This window comes from Pseudonaja textilis, chromosome 2 (assembly GCF_049901715.1).
Source record: "Pseudonaja textilis isolate UNSWEBS1 chromosome 2, rPseTex1.2, whole genome shotgun sequence".
Taxonomy (NCBI): domain Eukaryota; kingdom Metazoa; phylum Chordata; class Lepidosauria; order Squamata; family Elapidae; genus Pseudonaja; species Pseudonaja textilis.
Genome location: NC_141991.1, coordinates 185,881,542 through 185,897,559, shown reverse-complemented (window position 1 = coordinate 185,897,559; position 16,018 = coordinate 185,881,542). Strand labels below are relative to the sequence as shown.

General features: G+C 35.5%; 1 protein-coding gene across 16 annotated transcripts in view; it reads right to left on the bottom strand.

Moving 5' to 3' along the window:
- MPDZ (multiple PDZ domain crumbs cell polarity complex component) overlaps positions 1–16,018 on the bottom strand; it is a 93,534-nt gene that overhangs the window by 38,615 nt on the left and 38,901 nt on the right. For 10 of the 16 annotated variants that reach the window (XM_087926614.1, XM_087926620.1, XM_087926623.1 and 7 more), the window contains exons 18-24: positions 15,051–15,167; positions 11,750–11,911; positions 9,987–10,229; positions 9,194–9,302; positions 8,000–8,198; positions 6,259–6,300; positions 1,899–2,003 (exon numbers count right to left, since the gene is read on the bottom strand). In XM_087926614.1, the coding sequence (XP_087782740.1) occupies positions 1,899–2,003; positions 6,259–6,300; positions 8,000–8,198; positions 9,194–9,302; positions 9,987–10,229; positions 11,750–11,911; positions 15,051–15,167 (977 nt within the window). The remainder of the gene's footprint in view (positions 1–1,898; positions 2,004–6,258; positions 6,301–7,999; positions 8,199–9,193; positions 9,303–9,986; positions 10,230–11,749; positions 11,912–15,050; positions 15,168–16,018) is intronic. The other 6 variants (XM_087926621.1, XM_087926625.1, XM_087926626.1 and 3 more) reach the window with 2 other exon arrangements.

The following is a 16,018-nucleotide window of genomic DNA, read 5'->3' as shown; positions in this document are numbered from 1 at the left end:
TTTCCAAATCGAAGTGAACAACACTTTGTAGCTGCCAGATTTTAAAGAATAGGTTTTTGGAAGTTTGGAGGAAGGTTGACATTGGAAAACAAAGGTTAAAGAGCTCCAATGAAAGTAGGAATTAATAATCTTTACGCCCAGAGCATAATCTGATTTCTTTCTTTCACCTTTCCATACAGCCCCCTGAAAGACCTCAAAATCTGCTCAGGGAGGGTTGGGTTTTTTTGAGAGAGAGAGAAATTATGATAAAACATATCATATCACTGAATTCCACCCACAGAATTTTCCAAGGTAGCATTTCTAATTAATTAATGTATATTTAATCTATAGGTGTTTCTGTTAAGAGATATATTGCAGAATAGTAGCTAGATTTCTGTCCCAGTACAAAAACAAATACAGTGTCTCATCTGAATTTCAGACATCCTCTATAAAAATTGTTGACTATGCTCACCAAAATATAAATCCAGACTAGCTTAATAGAACTTTTTGTTCATGTTCTTCCTCATGTTTCAATCCATATGTGGAAGAAATACAATTTTTATGCCCCAGAAAACTTTTTCATACTTTCCAAAGGCAGGAAACTCCATCTGGTAATTGGGGATTACATGAAAGTTACATCTAATCTGAATGTAGACACTAAGCTAAGCCTCCCCGTAATTTGCATGATTTTAATTTAGCATACTCAATGAATCCAATTAGGTATTTATGGTTAAGCATGATCTGTAAAACCAATTGCAAATCAAGCCTTAGTACAATACAAGAACCAGGACATACCGTCTGTTTCTCACCTTCCTGGCAATGCATAAAAAGGAGCAGGGGAATGTGGGCAGGTCTATTAGAAACTGCACACATATTACAGACTATTTGGCATAAATTCACTGTTTTTCTATGTCTACTGAATAAATGTGAAAGTGAAATGAAACATATGGTGTATCCCTACTGAGAATGGACTAGGGCTTCATGATTGTCTAGTTTCCATAAAGTGGGACAAATAATGAAACTACCTAATGATGCTTTGACTTTGATATATCTCCCCACTCCCTCCAGCAATTATAGAACCATGCTCACTACTTACATGAATGTAACAACCCTCCCCGCGCCCCCTTGTAAAGTGACATCTTGGGCAATTTCAATAGGAATTAGGTTTGCAAGATCACACAGAAAGACCTAAATTATCCTCTATACATCTGTTAGGCTTAGACACTTGTCATTTAGTAATGAAGTAGAATTACTGGGAATTTATTGGGTGGTTCTTTCTAACAGATGTCATGCAAAACATCAGTGCATATTGCATTTGTCTCAGAAATTTAGAAGTCAATATAGTATAAACATTTGCTGAAGCTTCAGGTAAAGTAGTAGCCAGGATATTGTAGAAATGTTGATAAAATGGATTTTGCATGAAATAGACCGAATTTTGGAAGTGATTCACATCAGTAGTATCAATATAGATCATTTGAATAACACCATTGTTAGTCAAATAGATTAAACTGATGCAAGTGATTTAATTTGCATAATGACATCATCATGCAAATAATAGTAGCAGGTCTGGTGATATACTCTCCAATTTAATGAACAATTGGCAAGAAGAGACACCCCCTTTCCCACAGTCAAACTGTTGAATTGGGAGTCAATATACCATAAATACTTTTGGATACAAATGATTAGCTTGCAATATTCCGTCGCCTGCATTTTTTTGGTCCCTTATTTAGAATAAATACTTATAACCCAACCTTTCCCTCCACTCCACAAAAGAAAAAAACAAGCAAATTTGTATTTTTTCAATCAACATCAATGCATTTTTTTTTTAATCCATTCATGGATAGTGTTTTCTATTCATGGATGGACTGCATTAAAGCAAAAGGAGTTGTTTTTATTAATAGTACAGTACTCTAAATTACCTCACAGTGTGTGAAGAGAAAACATCTAATGGCATTGTTCCTTCTGGCTGCTGCCCTAAACCGGCTTGGTACTCTTCTAATTGCTCTGCTGGCACATAGCTAATGCTGCAACACAAAAGTAAACATGAAATTAAGAAGCTGCAGATGTCTGGATATAGTTCAGTATTGAGCAATAGAGATTTTTAAGGCGATAATCCAGAGTGCGGCATCATACAAATATCTTCTTCTTAATCCAGAAAGCCTCCTTTTCATTCATTGAGAATGCACCAAATGCAAACCATGCAGGTCAATGTATAGCAATAGCACTTAGACTTATAGATCACTTCACAGTGCTTTTACAGCTCTCTCTAAGCGGTTTACAGTCAGCATATTTCCCCCAACAGCCTGGGTCCTCATTTTACCCACTTCAGAAGGATGGAAGGATGAGTCAACCTTGAGCATGGTGGGATTTGAACTGCCAAATTGCTCACAGCCAGCAGTCAGCAGAAGTAACCTGCAGTACTGCATTCTAACCACTACACTATACACCACTATATTTATATTATACTATATTATACAATATTATACTTCATTATGTATTATAATCAGTTATAATGTGCTTTCTGTGCTGTGAAATAAACACACTGCAACCTCACTGTCTAGAAACAGTATCTTTTCTTTAACTGACTCTAATAATGTTTATCTTTGATTAAAGGCAGTCCACTAACTTTTCCTCATTCTTGAATCTGGAAACCTTGAGCAAACATATATTATTCCTCCTACCAGCTAAGACATTCACTAGGTGACCTTTTTATTTTTCAAATTAAATTGGTAAACTTTCTTAGTGAATGGACAGACATAACAGAATAGATATTCAAAAATTTCACTATGGCTAAATGTCATTTCTGTGAAGCGGGAAATTTAAAGCTTCCTGTTTTACATTGGTTTTTAACAGTTAATTGAACTAGAATTTTTGGTGACATTTTAAAATTTGAAACTCTTATATTGTTATTTTATTCTTTGGACTTCAGTCTGGATATTTGGACAGGCAATGAATAAATGTGAAATATTTGTAGATAATACTTTTAGCCAAAATACCCTTTCTTTTCTATGAAGATTATTGCCAGATTACATAGTTTCTTATAAAGGAAGCAAAGTACTATGTAGCACCCAAGAGACATTATGACACAATTGAAAGAATATCATTCTTTTAAAACATGGATGTTGAACTCGTGGCATCACGTTGTGGTCACGTGATGTATCACAATGTTTTTTCCCTTCACAGAGTTGGAGTGGGTGTGGCCTGTGTGTGACGTATCTGGCCTGTGGGCCACCATTTTGACACCCCTGTTTTAAAACATTTGATATTTTAAAAGGAGCAAAATGTAACTAGGACAATAGTGAAGGAGACTATTAACTATAAAAAGTTATGAATGAAATGACATTTAATTAGTATCATTCAACAATGTTCTACTGGTGAAACCAAACTGAACCAAAAGGGAGCAAATTAGACTAAAAGTACTCTCTGGCAGCTCAGAAATAAAAATCATCAGATAGTCCTCATTTAGTGACTGCCTCCTTTTAACTTTACAATTAATCCTTATATTTGTGAGCTTCACAGAACCTTAAAGCAAAGGTAAACCAAAATAAGATTAATAAGCACAGCCAATGGCTTCATTTAGCAACCATTTCATTTAAAGACCAAGTTGCCAATCCCAACAGTGGTCATTAAATGAGAAATAGCTATATTATTAGAACTACACTTCCCCGCAATATCTGGGATATTCTTTGTAACTCCCAAAACACTTGTCTTAAGCAGGAAATAGCTGCAGAACTGCCAAGCAAGCAGAACTGCATTGTAATTCCTACTGGCTGAAAGCAACAATAGAAAGAAGGATCTATTAAATGAGAGATTTCAGAATTCACAGCTAGCAAGGCAGACTACTAATCTGAAGTGATCAAGGATTAAACTGATTGTACATTGATTCTTCAGAAGGTAGTAAAGACGAGTAATTTTCATCCTGAACCAACTTAAAATGAGAAGATAGGGATGTAAATATTATATATCATGCAACAGACAAAGAAATAAACCACATGCATGATTTAACAGGCAGACAAAAGTGTTTTATGCATACTACGATAGAAAAGAAACCAAATAAAGAAATTTGTGATCACATTTAAAATAAACCACAGTACAATTTTAATAATGAAGTGAGATTCATTTAGTTACAGCATAGAGAAAAGAAAATGTCAAAAATACAAGAGTGAGATTAATCCAGACATCATCAGTACATGGCTGTGTCAGTGATAAGCAACTTGAAAACATAACAATACTTGAAGAATGCACTGGAATTTAATGCTTCGTATTATATAAATGTTGGATCTTTCTTAAACTATTTGGACAAAAAGTGTAATACCCAGACATATGAAATCTGAAAAGCTGTATTATAGCATCAGAATAAATATATGACGGATGCTGGGATTTCTAAACTGAAGTGGAATTTCACAATGTGGCATGAAAAGAGCTGAAGTACTCTTGAAAATTAAGCAGCTGTATTCCATATATCCCTCACTGTAAGGTTAGCAGTATGGAAAGTCCATAAGCATTGATTCTTCTTTCCCTATTCTATGTTGTAAGTATGAGATGAAACAGAGGTAAATGGGGAACCTCTGAATTACCTGTGCTACCATTATCTACAGAAACAGCGCTACTGTCGAGAGAGAGAGAAAGAACCCTGAGCAAAAATGGTGGAACATTTCAACAAAAAATTAATAAGGGCTATTCTTTTCTTTTCTAACAACTGTTGAATAAATATGTATTGTTTAAATAACAGAATAAAACATGACTTCATTTTTAGTCCAGAAAGTGCTGTACCAAATTTCAGCCATCCACCTGTAAGCATGGAGAGATATCCAATTCTCTGATGGATATGTGGAGAAAATATGGATACCAAAGAAACAGGATATTTCTGCTTTGTTTCTACATTATGGGTGTTTTAAGACAGATTTCTCTTTTTTAAATCAAAGGGAGGGAATATATCCCTTGGCAGCTTCATGGCTTGTATAGATGATCTTAGTTAATGGACAATTAGGGAGCCTTTGGATCTATACAGGGATGTCAAACTCACTTCATCCCAGTGGCATCATGTGACATAGCGGGACTTCCCCCCCCCCCCTTTGCTAAACAGGGCGTGGGCAACACATGACACATCCAGCCTGCGGGCCAGGAGTTGGACAGCCCTGATCTAGTAAATTAATAGATTGGCTTCCCAAGACATATCCTGACTAAACCCTGGCAAGTAGAATATGTGACATTTTCGACAATGGATTTTTCTGTTCAAGCTCCAAATTTTCTCTCTTGACCACTGAGTGGAAAATCTATTATTAGTGTTTTGTTAAAATTCAAAGGCCAAAAGATGCTTCAAAGTGTGGCGGAGGAACACATACAGTTGTAACTGTTTAAAACAGCCACCTCTTTTCCTAGCATCTCACAGCTATTCTTAACAGTTACCACATGAACCTAAGAAAAAAATATTTTGATTTAAGGAGCTTACATGCTTTGACATATCATTTGTTTTCAACTCTAAAGAGATGCACAACCCATCATCCTCCACAAGACTGCATCCTAAATAATTTACAGCTTGCATTTTTGAGCATGAAAGTCAAAGAAACACAGAAAAAAATCTAAGGCATTCTCCTATCCACATGCTAACTGACTGCTTAGCTACAAAAAGAAATTGGAAATCTGATTAATATTGGGCAGTCTTGTCTGAGAAATAAGATGGGTTGGAAAACCTGGGTATCTTCAGAAATTGCTAAATTATAATTCTCAACATCTCACATCATTGGTGATGCTGGTTGACACAGAGTTTTGTACTGCAAGGTCTGGAACAGATGTGTCAAACTTGCAGCATCACAGCAGTGTCATGTGACATATCAGGACTTTTTTTCCTCCTTTGCTAAACCGGACATGGCCAGCGTGTAATGCATCTAGCCAATGGGCCGAAAGTTTGACAGCCCTGGCCTAAAAGGCCCCACATTCCCTGTTGCAATCCAAACAATAAACCTGGCTTCTATAAAATTACCTTTAAAATATGGATGCATGTCTAATCGGTTAGATTAAAAACTATGACATTCATCTTAGATCTCCAAATATACCTACAAATTGAAGGATTTGATCTAGTTGAATAATTAATCAGGTAATCTCACCCAGTAATGGGTTTTAATTGGTTGAAAGCATCTGTGTGTCTGTGTATATTATGTGGTATCTATATCTGGATACATCCCAGCTACTTCTGATGTTATAAAAGCATGAATGAATGAATGAACAGACAAGTTGGAACACAGAGCTATAATGAGCTTTTGAATCGCCAATACTCACACATAAAAGGGGGCCTGATCATCAGCAGGTGTTGGAGAAGATCTAGAATGTGAAGCATACGACGCAGCATCTTTTTACAATATTGTTAACAAATGTCAGTGACTTCTACTCAATGAGAGATGCATACACACGTATTTAAAAGTGTGCACTCCTGCTTACTTTCCTCTTCCCCCTCGCCACCTCTATCCTATCCACACCTCCCACCAGAAAGCATCTGTTCTTTATTGGAGTGTATAGCAATGATTATTAACAAGCATGAAAAATGCAACCGCAATCAATCTTTTATTCCTTGATCAGAGATTCATCTCCATACGTTCGGTTAAGGCAGGTGAATTCTGAATCAGCTCTGTAATTATCTGGCAGATGTTAGAGGCAGCTGTTATAACTACTGCTAAAAGCAAATGTCTCTAAATATTGTTAAAGAAATGTAAGGTGCAGGGAAAAGTGAAGCCAAAGATATCCTGATGATGCTATACATCTGCTTCTCTGTTTAGGAAAAAAAAGTTTATATATGAAGGGAAGGAAGAAAAGAAAACGAGAGAGAGATAGAAACATATCATAAACTATAATCCCAAACAAAATTATTATAAAAAGCTATGCTGGGCTTGACACTCAAATTGGGGGACTGGTAGAAAGTTTTGTCTGGTTATAAAGCCCAAATTTGAACTGCTAATTTAGGGTGCAAGATACAGTACCTGCAATTTAAGTCTCAGGCATTTGGAGCACTGTTTTAATAGGCGTAGAACATTCAAGTTCATTACAATTGTGTGGCACTTTATATTAAATTATACCCCACAAATTATTTAAAATACAGTTTTCTTCCAAATATTTGTAAAAAGAATATACTGAGAAAGCATTATTCTTCTGTTATAATGTCATGTATCATAATTTCTATATTCACCATTTTCCCCTACTGAAAGATTTCTCAGTCACTTGAGGTAAAAGATCAAAGCTTATTTATAAAATCCCAATGTTTTTCAGTTGATCTGCCTGAACAAAAAAAATATGTAATTTAAATCCCATGCAAACTTGTATCTTCCAGGAATCCAGGACAGTAAGAGATTCAAAAAGGTGTTAAATGTCCTTTTGTCTCGTGGATCAATATACAATTATTTCTCTAACTACTATTAAATGGAAATAAAGAAGAGAGATGTGATCCTTTCTGCCCTAACTATACCCACATTCATCTAACAAACTATTTCCCCTCCCAAAGGTGATTTCATGCTGTAATATTCCATCAACTTTCACCATTGCTTAGACATTAAAGGTGAATATTCTTCAGGTATAGCAATTCCATTGCTAGCTTTAAGGAGCAGCTGCTAAGCTTTAATTTTTAGAAGCCAATTCAGAATTTAGTTTAATAATCAAGTTCAGAGTTTTTTCCACTATAGTTACGTATTTGTAAGATTAAGTGATATAGGCAAACATTTTCTCCCTTATTGCAAATGGTTGGCAAATTCCATGTATTTATTTGAGCCTATGGAATTATATCAATCAGTGAATGGGATAATCAAACTACCATATTGGATTGCAATTTTGGAACACTCATTAGTCAGTTGTGATTCACAGAAGACATTTCAACTTCTTCTATCAATGTAGAATCCAGTTTAATACTGAATTAATACTAGGACACTGAATTAAAAATAATTATGGAATTTAAAAAAACCCACAAGTGCAGTGGAAATATAATTGATGCATACTGTGTTTGAAAATCGACTGATCTGTATAACAAACAACTTACTTTATATCTGGTCCAATGACAGAATGCCTCCTTAGCATGGCCCGTGCTTGGGCACTAGTTAAATTAGCAGTAGATTCCTCATTAATAGACAAAATACAGTCTCCAATACCAATTCGTCCGTCACGATTTATGGAACCACCATGGATAATGCTGCGAACTATCATTCCCATGCCATCTTTATTAGAGCTTACTGTCATCCCTTATGGAAAAAAAAAAGTTTAGCGCTAATAAGAAACACGGGAACAATGTTGGTATCTGACTTGATCATACACTGAATAACATTAATTTTCTGAAAGTGTTTTCATTTCTATGTTTATCTGTATTTCTGCCAATATATACATACTTCCACAGATTGTTTTAAATCATAACTTGAAGAAAAATTAATATCATATTGGTAGATGTGAGGAGTCAACAAGATATGCCTAGCAGGTCAAAACACCATCTAGAAAATTATCACTAAAAAAACCTGGTAACAGCTGAGGCTGGCATATGAGATTGTCTCTTCAGGTCTACAGCTGCCTCCATCACATAAGCTCACGGTTAGGATCAAAAAGATGATGAATTCCTAATGCCTTCTGTTCTGTTTAAAAAGCTACTTAATTAGATGAGATCTGTTTTTTTTTTACCTACGGCCTCAAAGAAAGAAGCAGAGAACAGAAAAGGAAATGGCAATGAACTTATTTTTAATTTAATTTTAAAAAGTGAGCAAAGATTAAAAAGGAAGATCAAGATGAGATAATGATGAAGAAATTTTAGAAGATTTGTTCTGAACAGGAATGAATTACAAAGCACACAAGTGAAGGATTTCATCCTTCCCATATTTGAATATGGCCAATATGTTTCTCCTTCTAAATATTTCCAGGATAAAAAAAATGTTAAAATTCTCCAAATAGAAAGTTCTTAGATTTGATTCTTAATTTTATTGGTAAATAAATTATTTGGACAACTATATCATTGATGTATTGTCTGATTATAACAATAGAGATTGATCTTTTCTTGGACTGTTCCTGACTTCATATGGAAAGGAAAATATATAGACATGTCTGCTATAATTACGATATAGTTATTATTGAGATCATATGTAAAAATATTTGCTTTTTAATTAAAGCAATATCTAGTTTTCCTTCAGGAATAACTAGGCAGAAATAAGGACTGCAAGAACAAAGATGTGTACAGTTACGCGAGGTACATTACCTAAGCTTGAATTGCCTTTTGCGATGGTAATCATCTTCTCCAACTTGTTTTTATTTATATCTAGGCAAGCAGGCATTAAGATATTATTTTCCATCAAGAACTCCTGATCCTGGTAAGAAGAAAATAAAAGTCACTTCTGGAAAACATAATAGGATTTTGTGTAGTTTACAAATCAGTCTGCTAGACAGTCTGCATATTTGTAGCGTTTTTCAAAGAGCTGGTTTCTGTTCAAAATAAGCAAACAAAAAAAAAGTAACATAGTGCTTTACTAAAACAACTGCGCTGAAAAAGAAAGAATACCCTTCACAACTGGCAGCAAACAGACCTACAATTAAAAAAAAAAAACAGACTTGTCCAATCTTGTGCCCTCCAAATGCATATTGCAACAGTTTGGATTCCAGGTATAGGAAGTTGTACAATTCAGCTGACCTGCTCTGTCTAGCTATACAATCAATGTTGGTCCTTGTTGCATATTCCATGTTAGTCTCCAAAACTGGAATACATCTTTGTACTAATAAATCCACAATCTCACCTCTCTACAGGTACTTGTGATTTTGTACTGTATAGAACAATATTCTTAGCAAGTGCTATGTTGAGTCACAGCTCAGTTCTTAGAAAGCAAGCTGTGCCACAAATTAGTGTATACAATCCATACAATCCCAACTTATGTTGTATTTGATTCTTCTAGATCAAGGGTATCAAACTCGATTTCATTGAGGGCAGCATCAGGGTTATGTTTGACCTCAGCGGGGCGGAGTGGTAGGGCTGAATCCAGTGGCAATTTAGAACTTACTTTTGTACAGTGTGAAAATTCAGGTGTCAGCTGAGATTCTCTCCACATGCTTATGATGTCATGTTCAACTTGTTTCTTAGGAGATTGTGTTGTCGGGTTCACAAGAAAAGGCTCTGTGATCTGTTTCATACATCCACCTGCAGGTGTACTCTCAGTCTCTCTTTGTATTAGATCCACTGTGTACAGGTTTTTATCTGATGACTGGTAACTATGTGGGTTACCGGAATCTTCTTTGAAAATGATCTAGCAAACAAAATAACAAGAATTCCAAACTCATTCTAGAAGTATGATAATTAATTAACTACATTTTCAATTATTAAAATAAAGCCACAATTGTGTTGGCTCCACTTTCTGCGAAGCTGTCTTGAGTCCACCATTCCTTCCTCTGGAAGTCTAAAAACCTTTCCCATGAATAACTAGTTTACATTCAGGGTGCCATTGTGGTCCATTTATATTTTGTAGAATTACTTTTATTGGAATAAGGTGATATAGACACCACCAAGTTTCACGAATGAAGGCAATTATATGGTGTTCCAAGATAATATTGCAGGATCCAAACTGGGTTGGTCAACAGGACCAGAAATTTAGTCTTCCAAAGCTTTTGGACGTGTGCTGGAGCCCATCCTCTGGGAACTTCTCTCTCACCAGAATATGACACACAGACAAGTTCCCGGAGGATGGGCTCTGGCACAAGTCTGAAAACTCAGAAGACTAAACATCTGATCCCAGTGACAGACCCAGTGGATCCTTCCACCAAGTGTGATTGTAAACATTTTCTTTCTAGTCCGATGGGACACAAGAGAATGATTTCAAAAGCATGAGTTGTGTACCTTATATAAAACTAGATTTGTTGCAGAGTATGTTTCCCAGCATGCACTTTAATTTCTAATTTTATTAACTATTGCAAAGTTAAGCAATGCAATCTGTCTGATTGGCAAAAAGGGCACAGGTATATTCCATTTAGTCTGAGAAATTCTATTAGGAAATAAATTCTGGCTGTCAGACCCATGTTGGAACGCACAGAAATAAGATTCCAAAAAAAAATGAAGTCAGCTTATAAATTTCAGGTGTGAAAGAAGAGCAAACAAAACAGATGCGAGTTACTTATGAAGCAGGATAAAAATCAAAGGAATAAAATATACAATCCATTTCAAAGAATGAACTGACAATCCAGCAGTGATCTCACCATGAACGTTAAAAGAAATACGCAGAATGACCAAAAAGAGACAGAAAGAGAGAATCAGAAAAGGGGAAGAGGAGAAAAGTTAATATGATTAAAAAAAATAAAGAACATCAAAATTAAAAAAAGAACCTCAATGACCTTTTGACAAAAGAGTTTGAGTCACCTTTCGAGCATTTATTTTCTAAAGAGATTTACTAAAAGTTTCCCTTAAGGAAATTAGAGTTTTTTAATGCTTGAACTGTAAGCATAAGCATTCATTATACTTACGCATGTCTTTCCATAAATGGCTTGTTATTGTTTAGATTTCTTTGAACCACTTAATTTTTTTAATTGGAACACCTAAAAATTATAGTAAATGGTCTGCTGAATACTGAAAATCTGAAAGGTAATTCAATCAGCATTACTATCTAAATGAAATTACTCTTTAATCTAGTAAAAAAAAACTATGAACAGATGGAACCAACTGATAAACATTGTCTTCACTGTCCAAGCAGACATTTTCATAAAGCTACTTTATAGCTAGGAACGAAGTGTCTTTCTGCTCATATCCCTGGCTCATATCCTTCCCCCATAATTTTACCTTGGGAGTTGAAGAGGGCAGTGAAAGAGCAAGCTTCAGATCATCACCAGAAATGCCGCTATGCAGTGTTAAAGCTGAAGACTGGAATGCACCATCATTATCTGGAGAACAGTCCAATCCCATGGTACAGTTTTCTGTTACATCTGCCTCACTTGAGTCTACCTAATAGCAAAGGAAATCCAATCAAATGGGCTACTTTTGTATCAGTTTCAAATATAAGCATCAGAGGCTATTAAATAGTTCCAGCTATTTTCCTTTTTAAACTTTTTGTTTTCAATTTTCCAAAATAGAGTATCTTGGCTTGCAAAGTGTTTATTTCCACTCAAAGCTCAGATCGTGGATACGCAATGACTTTTATGTGAAAATATTTTATTTGACTTTTGTATTATCTCTTTAAAATATTAATGCTATGTGCAGGATCACAATTGAGCCCAACATTTCCACTGCTAAACAAGGCAGTGAGTTAAGTGAGTCTGCCCCATTTTAGGACCTTTTTTGTCACAGTTCTTAAGTGAATCACTGCAGTTATTATGCGAATCATGCAATCATCAAGCGAATCTGGCTTTCCCCCATTGGCTATGCTTGTCAAAAGCTAGCTGGGATGGTTACAAGTAGTGATCACAAGATCCCAGGGGCACTGTAATGATTATAAATACATGCCAGCCACAAGCTTCCAAATTTTCATTTTGTGAATATGGGGATGCTGCAATGCTTGTAAGTGTGAAAACCAGTCAAGTCACTTTTTGCAGTGCTGTTGTAACTTCAAACAGTCAGTAAATAAATGGATGTAAGTTGAGAACTACTTGTATTGTTGTAAGTAGCAATAACCCTTAGACTTATGTACCGCTTTATAGTGCTTTACAGCTCTCTCTAAGCTGCTTATAGCGTCAGCCTATTGCCCCCAATAATCTGGGTCCTCATTTTACCCACCTTGGAAGGAGGGAAGGCTGAGTCAACCTTGAGCCTGGTGAGATTCAAACTGCCAAATTGCAGTCAGCCGGCAGTCAGCAGAAGTAGTCTGCAGTACTGCACACTAACCACTGCGCCACCAAGGCTCATTAAATAGGCTTACTTTTTAATTTAATATAAATAATCAAGTGACTTATTCCACAAGCTTTACTGATTGTGATTTTTTTAAAGTGGTCCTTTATTCCCCAAATATATCACCATTGCTCATTACCAATAAGCTAGCACCTGTTATAAATTTATACTCAGTCTTATTGCCTTCTCAGCACATTTTCATATAAGCCTAGCATTGTAACAAAGAATTCATGGGATTCACTATCAATTCTATGGATACTATCCAATTCAGTTCAATCCAGAAACTAAAATCCAATGCATGCCAGGTACATTATTTTAAATTTGTGACAGGCAGAAGAATAATCAAATTATATCTTCAATAGAAGTTGGACTTTAGCAAAAAAAAAAAAATAAGGATCATGTCCCAAACTAAGTAGCTTTGTGGTAGAATCCTTCAGAGGTTTCTACAATAAAAACATATTTAACAAACAGAACCACTGTGAAAACATCAAGTATTTTTCCATAGTTCCCAATTAGAATGCCTATTTGCAGAATTCTATGTAAACCTTTCTATATTTTTCTCCGAAAGTATGTCATTTTATGATACAAAGATATGCATATTTCCAACTCCTGCACTAAATTTAAAATGAAATAGTTTCCACCTTATATAAAGCTACATATGCCTGTTATGTACATATTATGATAATGAACCAAAATACCACAGGATGAAGTGACACCGGGAGGAAATTATAATCTCAAATTCTTTATAAAAAAATGAAGGCAGTCTTAATGTGCACTCCTAAATTTCACAAAAAATGCTGACTGGAAATCATTACATATAAATAAAAAAAAATTCTGTCAGAAGAATTGAAAAATGTCATCGAAAACAGGGGTCCCCAACCATGGACCAGGACTGGGCTGCAGCCAGACAGAAACTGGGCCACGTAAACAAGCAAAGCCCCATCTGTGGATGCAAGGCAGCATACAAAACCACACCCCCTCTGGTCTGTGGAAAAAACCTCTCTCCACAGAACCGGTCCCTGGTGCCCAAAAGGTTGGAAGCCACTGATCTAAAGGGGAAAAAAAGGGATGGAGGGAGAAGGAGGCAATAAATGGAATGAGTTGCATGCATCCAGACCCCAGCAAGACTTAAGGTGACATCTGCATACCACCACAAAGATGGTCTGGATGAGTATAATCCAAAGTAATTTTCAATTTTCTAAATTCCCTGAAGACATACGTACAAGCACCCAAACAGATACACACACACACTCACTTCCTTCCTGTTCTGAGATAGCAGATAGATTACTATTAAATCAATCAGGATTTGGCCATTTTAGCTATTAAGAGTTGGATTCACACACACAGAGAATCAATTAAAGGTTCATTCACAATTCTAGCTTTTGTGGGCTTTTTAAAGACTGGCCAATATCTCAGCTACTATATATACAGTGTATCACTAGAGCATGGGTGGGATAATTATTGCAACTTTACCACCTGTGGATTTCAACTCCCAGAATTCTTGAACAAAATAAATCAGAAAAAGTATGTGAGAAAACTGAGTACATGGAATAAGAAAAAACTTTCTGGTATTTTTAGATATTGCCAAGTTTAAATGAGCAACAGCATTTTAATCATATTCTGTGTTTACACAGAGTTCTAAGTTCCAAGAGGTTCAAATTCCAAGAAAGAAAATGCAGAGTCCTAAAAAGTAATTTGAATGAATGGTTGGGGCCATAATTTCCTTGTATTGTATGCTTATATATATATATATATCAAGGTTTCTCATTTAAAAAATAATGGTTAGCTTCGGTAATTTTCTAATTCTTTTTAATTATATGTTATTCTGAAGGCTTCAAGGATGGTTTTTTTTAAATAAATGTTTATAAATATTTAAATATTTAGAGCAGGGGGTGTGAAACTCGCGGTTGGTAGGCCAGATGTATCACACACTGGCCACACCAACCTCCGGTTTAGCAAAGGGGGAAAAGTTGCAACATGTCACATGATGACACCATATTGTAGCGAGTTTGACACTCCTGATTTAGAGAGTTTAATTTTGGCACACAGCATTGTCTTCTTATAAATACGTTTTGATATAGTTATGGATATTTTCTTATATTAGCAGATAAACAACCATCAAGTAGATTTAAGGAAACCAAGCAAAAAGTCTTTTAAAATATCTGTTAATATGTCAATAGCAGGACTGTTCCTGTATTGTTCCTTAACAAAACACCGTTCAAAATTAATACATAGAATAAAAGACTAACTATAGACTAACCAGAGCCAGCTCAGCATGGAAGAGGGCTGAATCAGTTAGCCCTTCCTCCTCAAAGGACTGGGCAGTGTAGAAAAAGGAATCTTCCTTAGCAGAAACATAGCCCTCTTCTGGTGAAAGCTGCAGAAAGAATGAAGCTCTTGAGTTGGATGATGGCCAGTGAACAGAACATGCCATGTAAGTAAATACTAAGAAATTTTAAATGAATATAAAGATCAGGAAAAAAAGGTATCTAGAAATGATATTACAGCCCTCAAACCATGAAATGATTTATAAGGTTGAAAAAAGAAAAATGAGATGGCAATAATCATGAATTTGAAAGAGCTTTTAAGCATCACATGGTTGTGTGCCTATGTGCTGATATTTGAGATGTTCTCCCAGACAAGATGATAAAATTCTGTCCCACTCCTTATATTTCCGCTGCCTGGTTTCCAATGCAGTTAAGCCTCACAAACTAGATTTAAGATTAAACTAGATTTAAGCCTATTCAGTCTTACCAAATTTAAATTATGCCTTAGTTCCTAAATACAACACATGTGTTCCACTGAAATCAGTAGCACTTCTTCTTGTGATTAAAAACATGTTTGGAGCAGATTGAAAATCACATTTATTTTTTGAAAATTACCTGTCTGGCTTGTGAATTTCATAGTAAGTTATTGGGAGACAATAGTTTTCACAATCTTGCCATGAATGTTGAACTCAATTTCAATATGAAGGATTTTATTAAGAAATTGTTCATTCCAATACAACTAAAATATCAACTTCATAATAAAACTACATTACCTAGATCCTTTTCTGTTGGGCTTGAGGTTGGATAATAGAATTGAGATAACAATTGGCCATAATTATTGTTAATCTCTGATAAACTCAGAATATGGATTATGTATCTACCCAGGCATTGATCTTGGATTACAGAGACCTTCAATACCTCCTGGATCAGGTTTAAGGAGGTTGGTAAGGGGGGGGGGGTA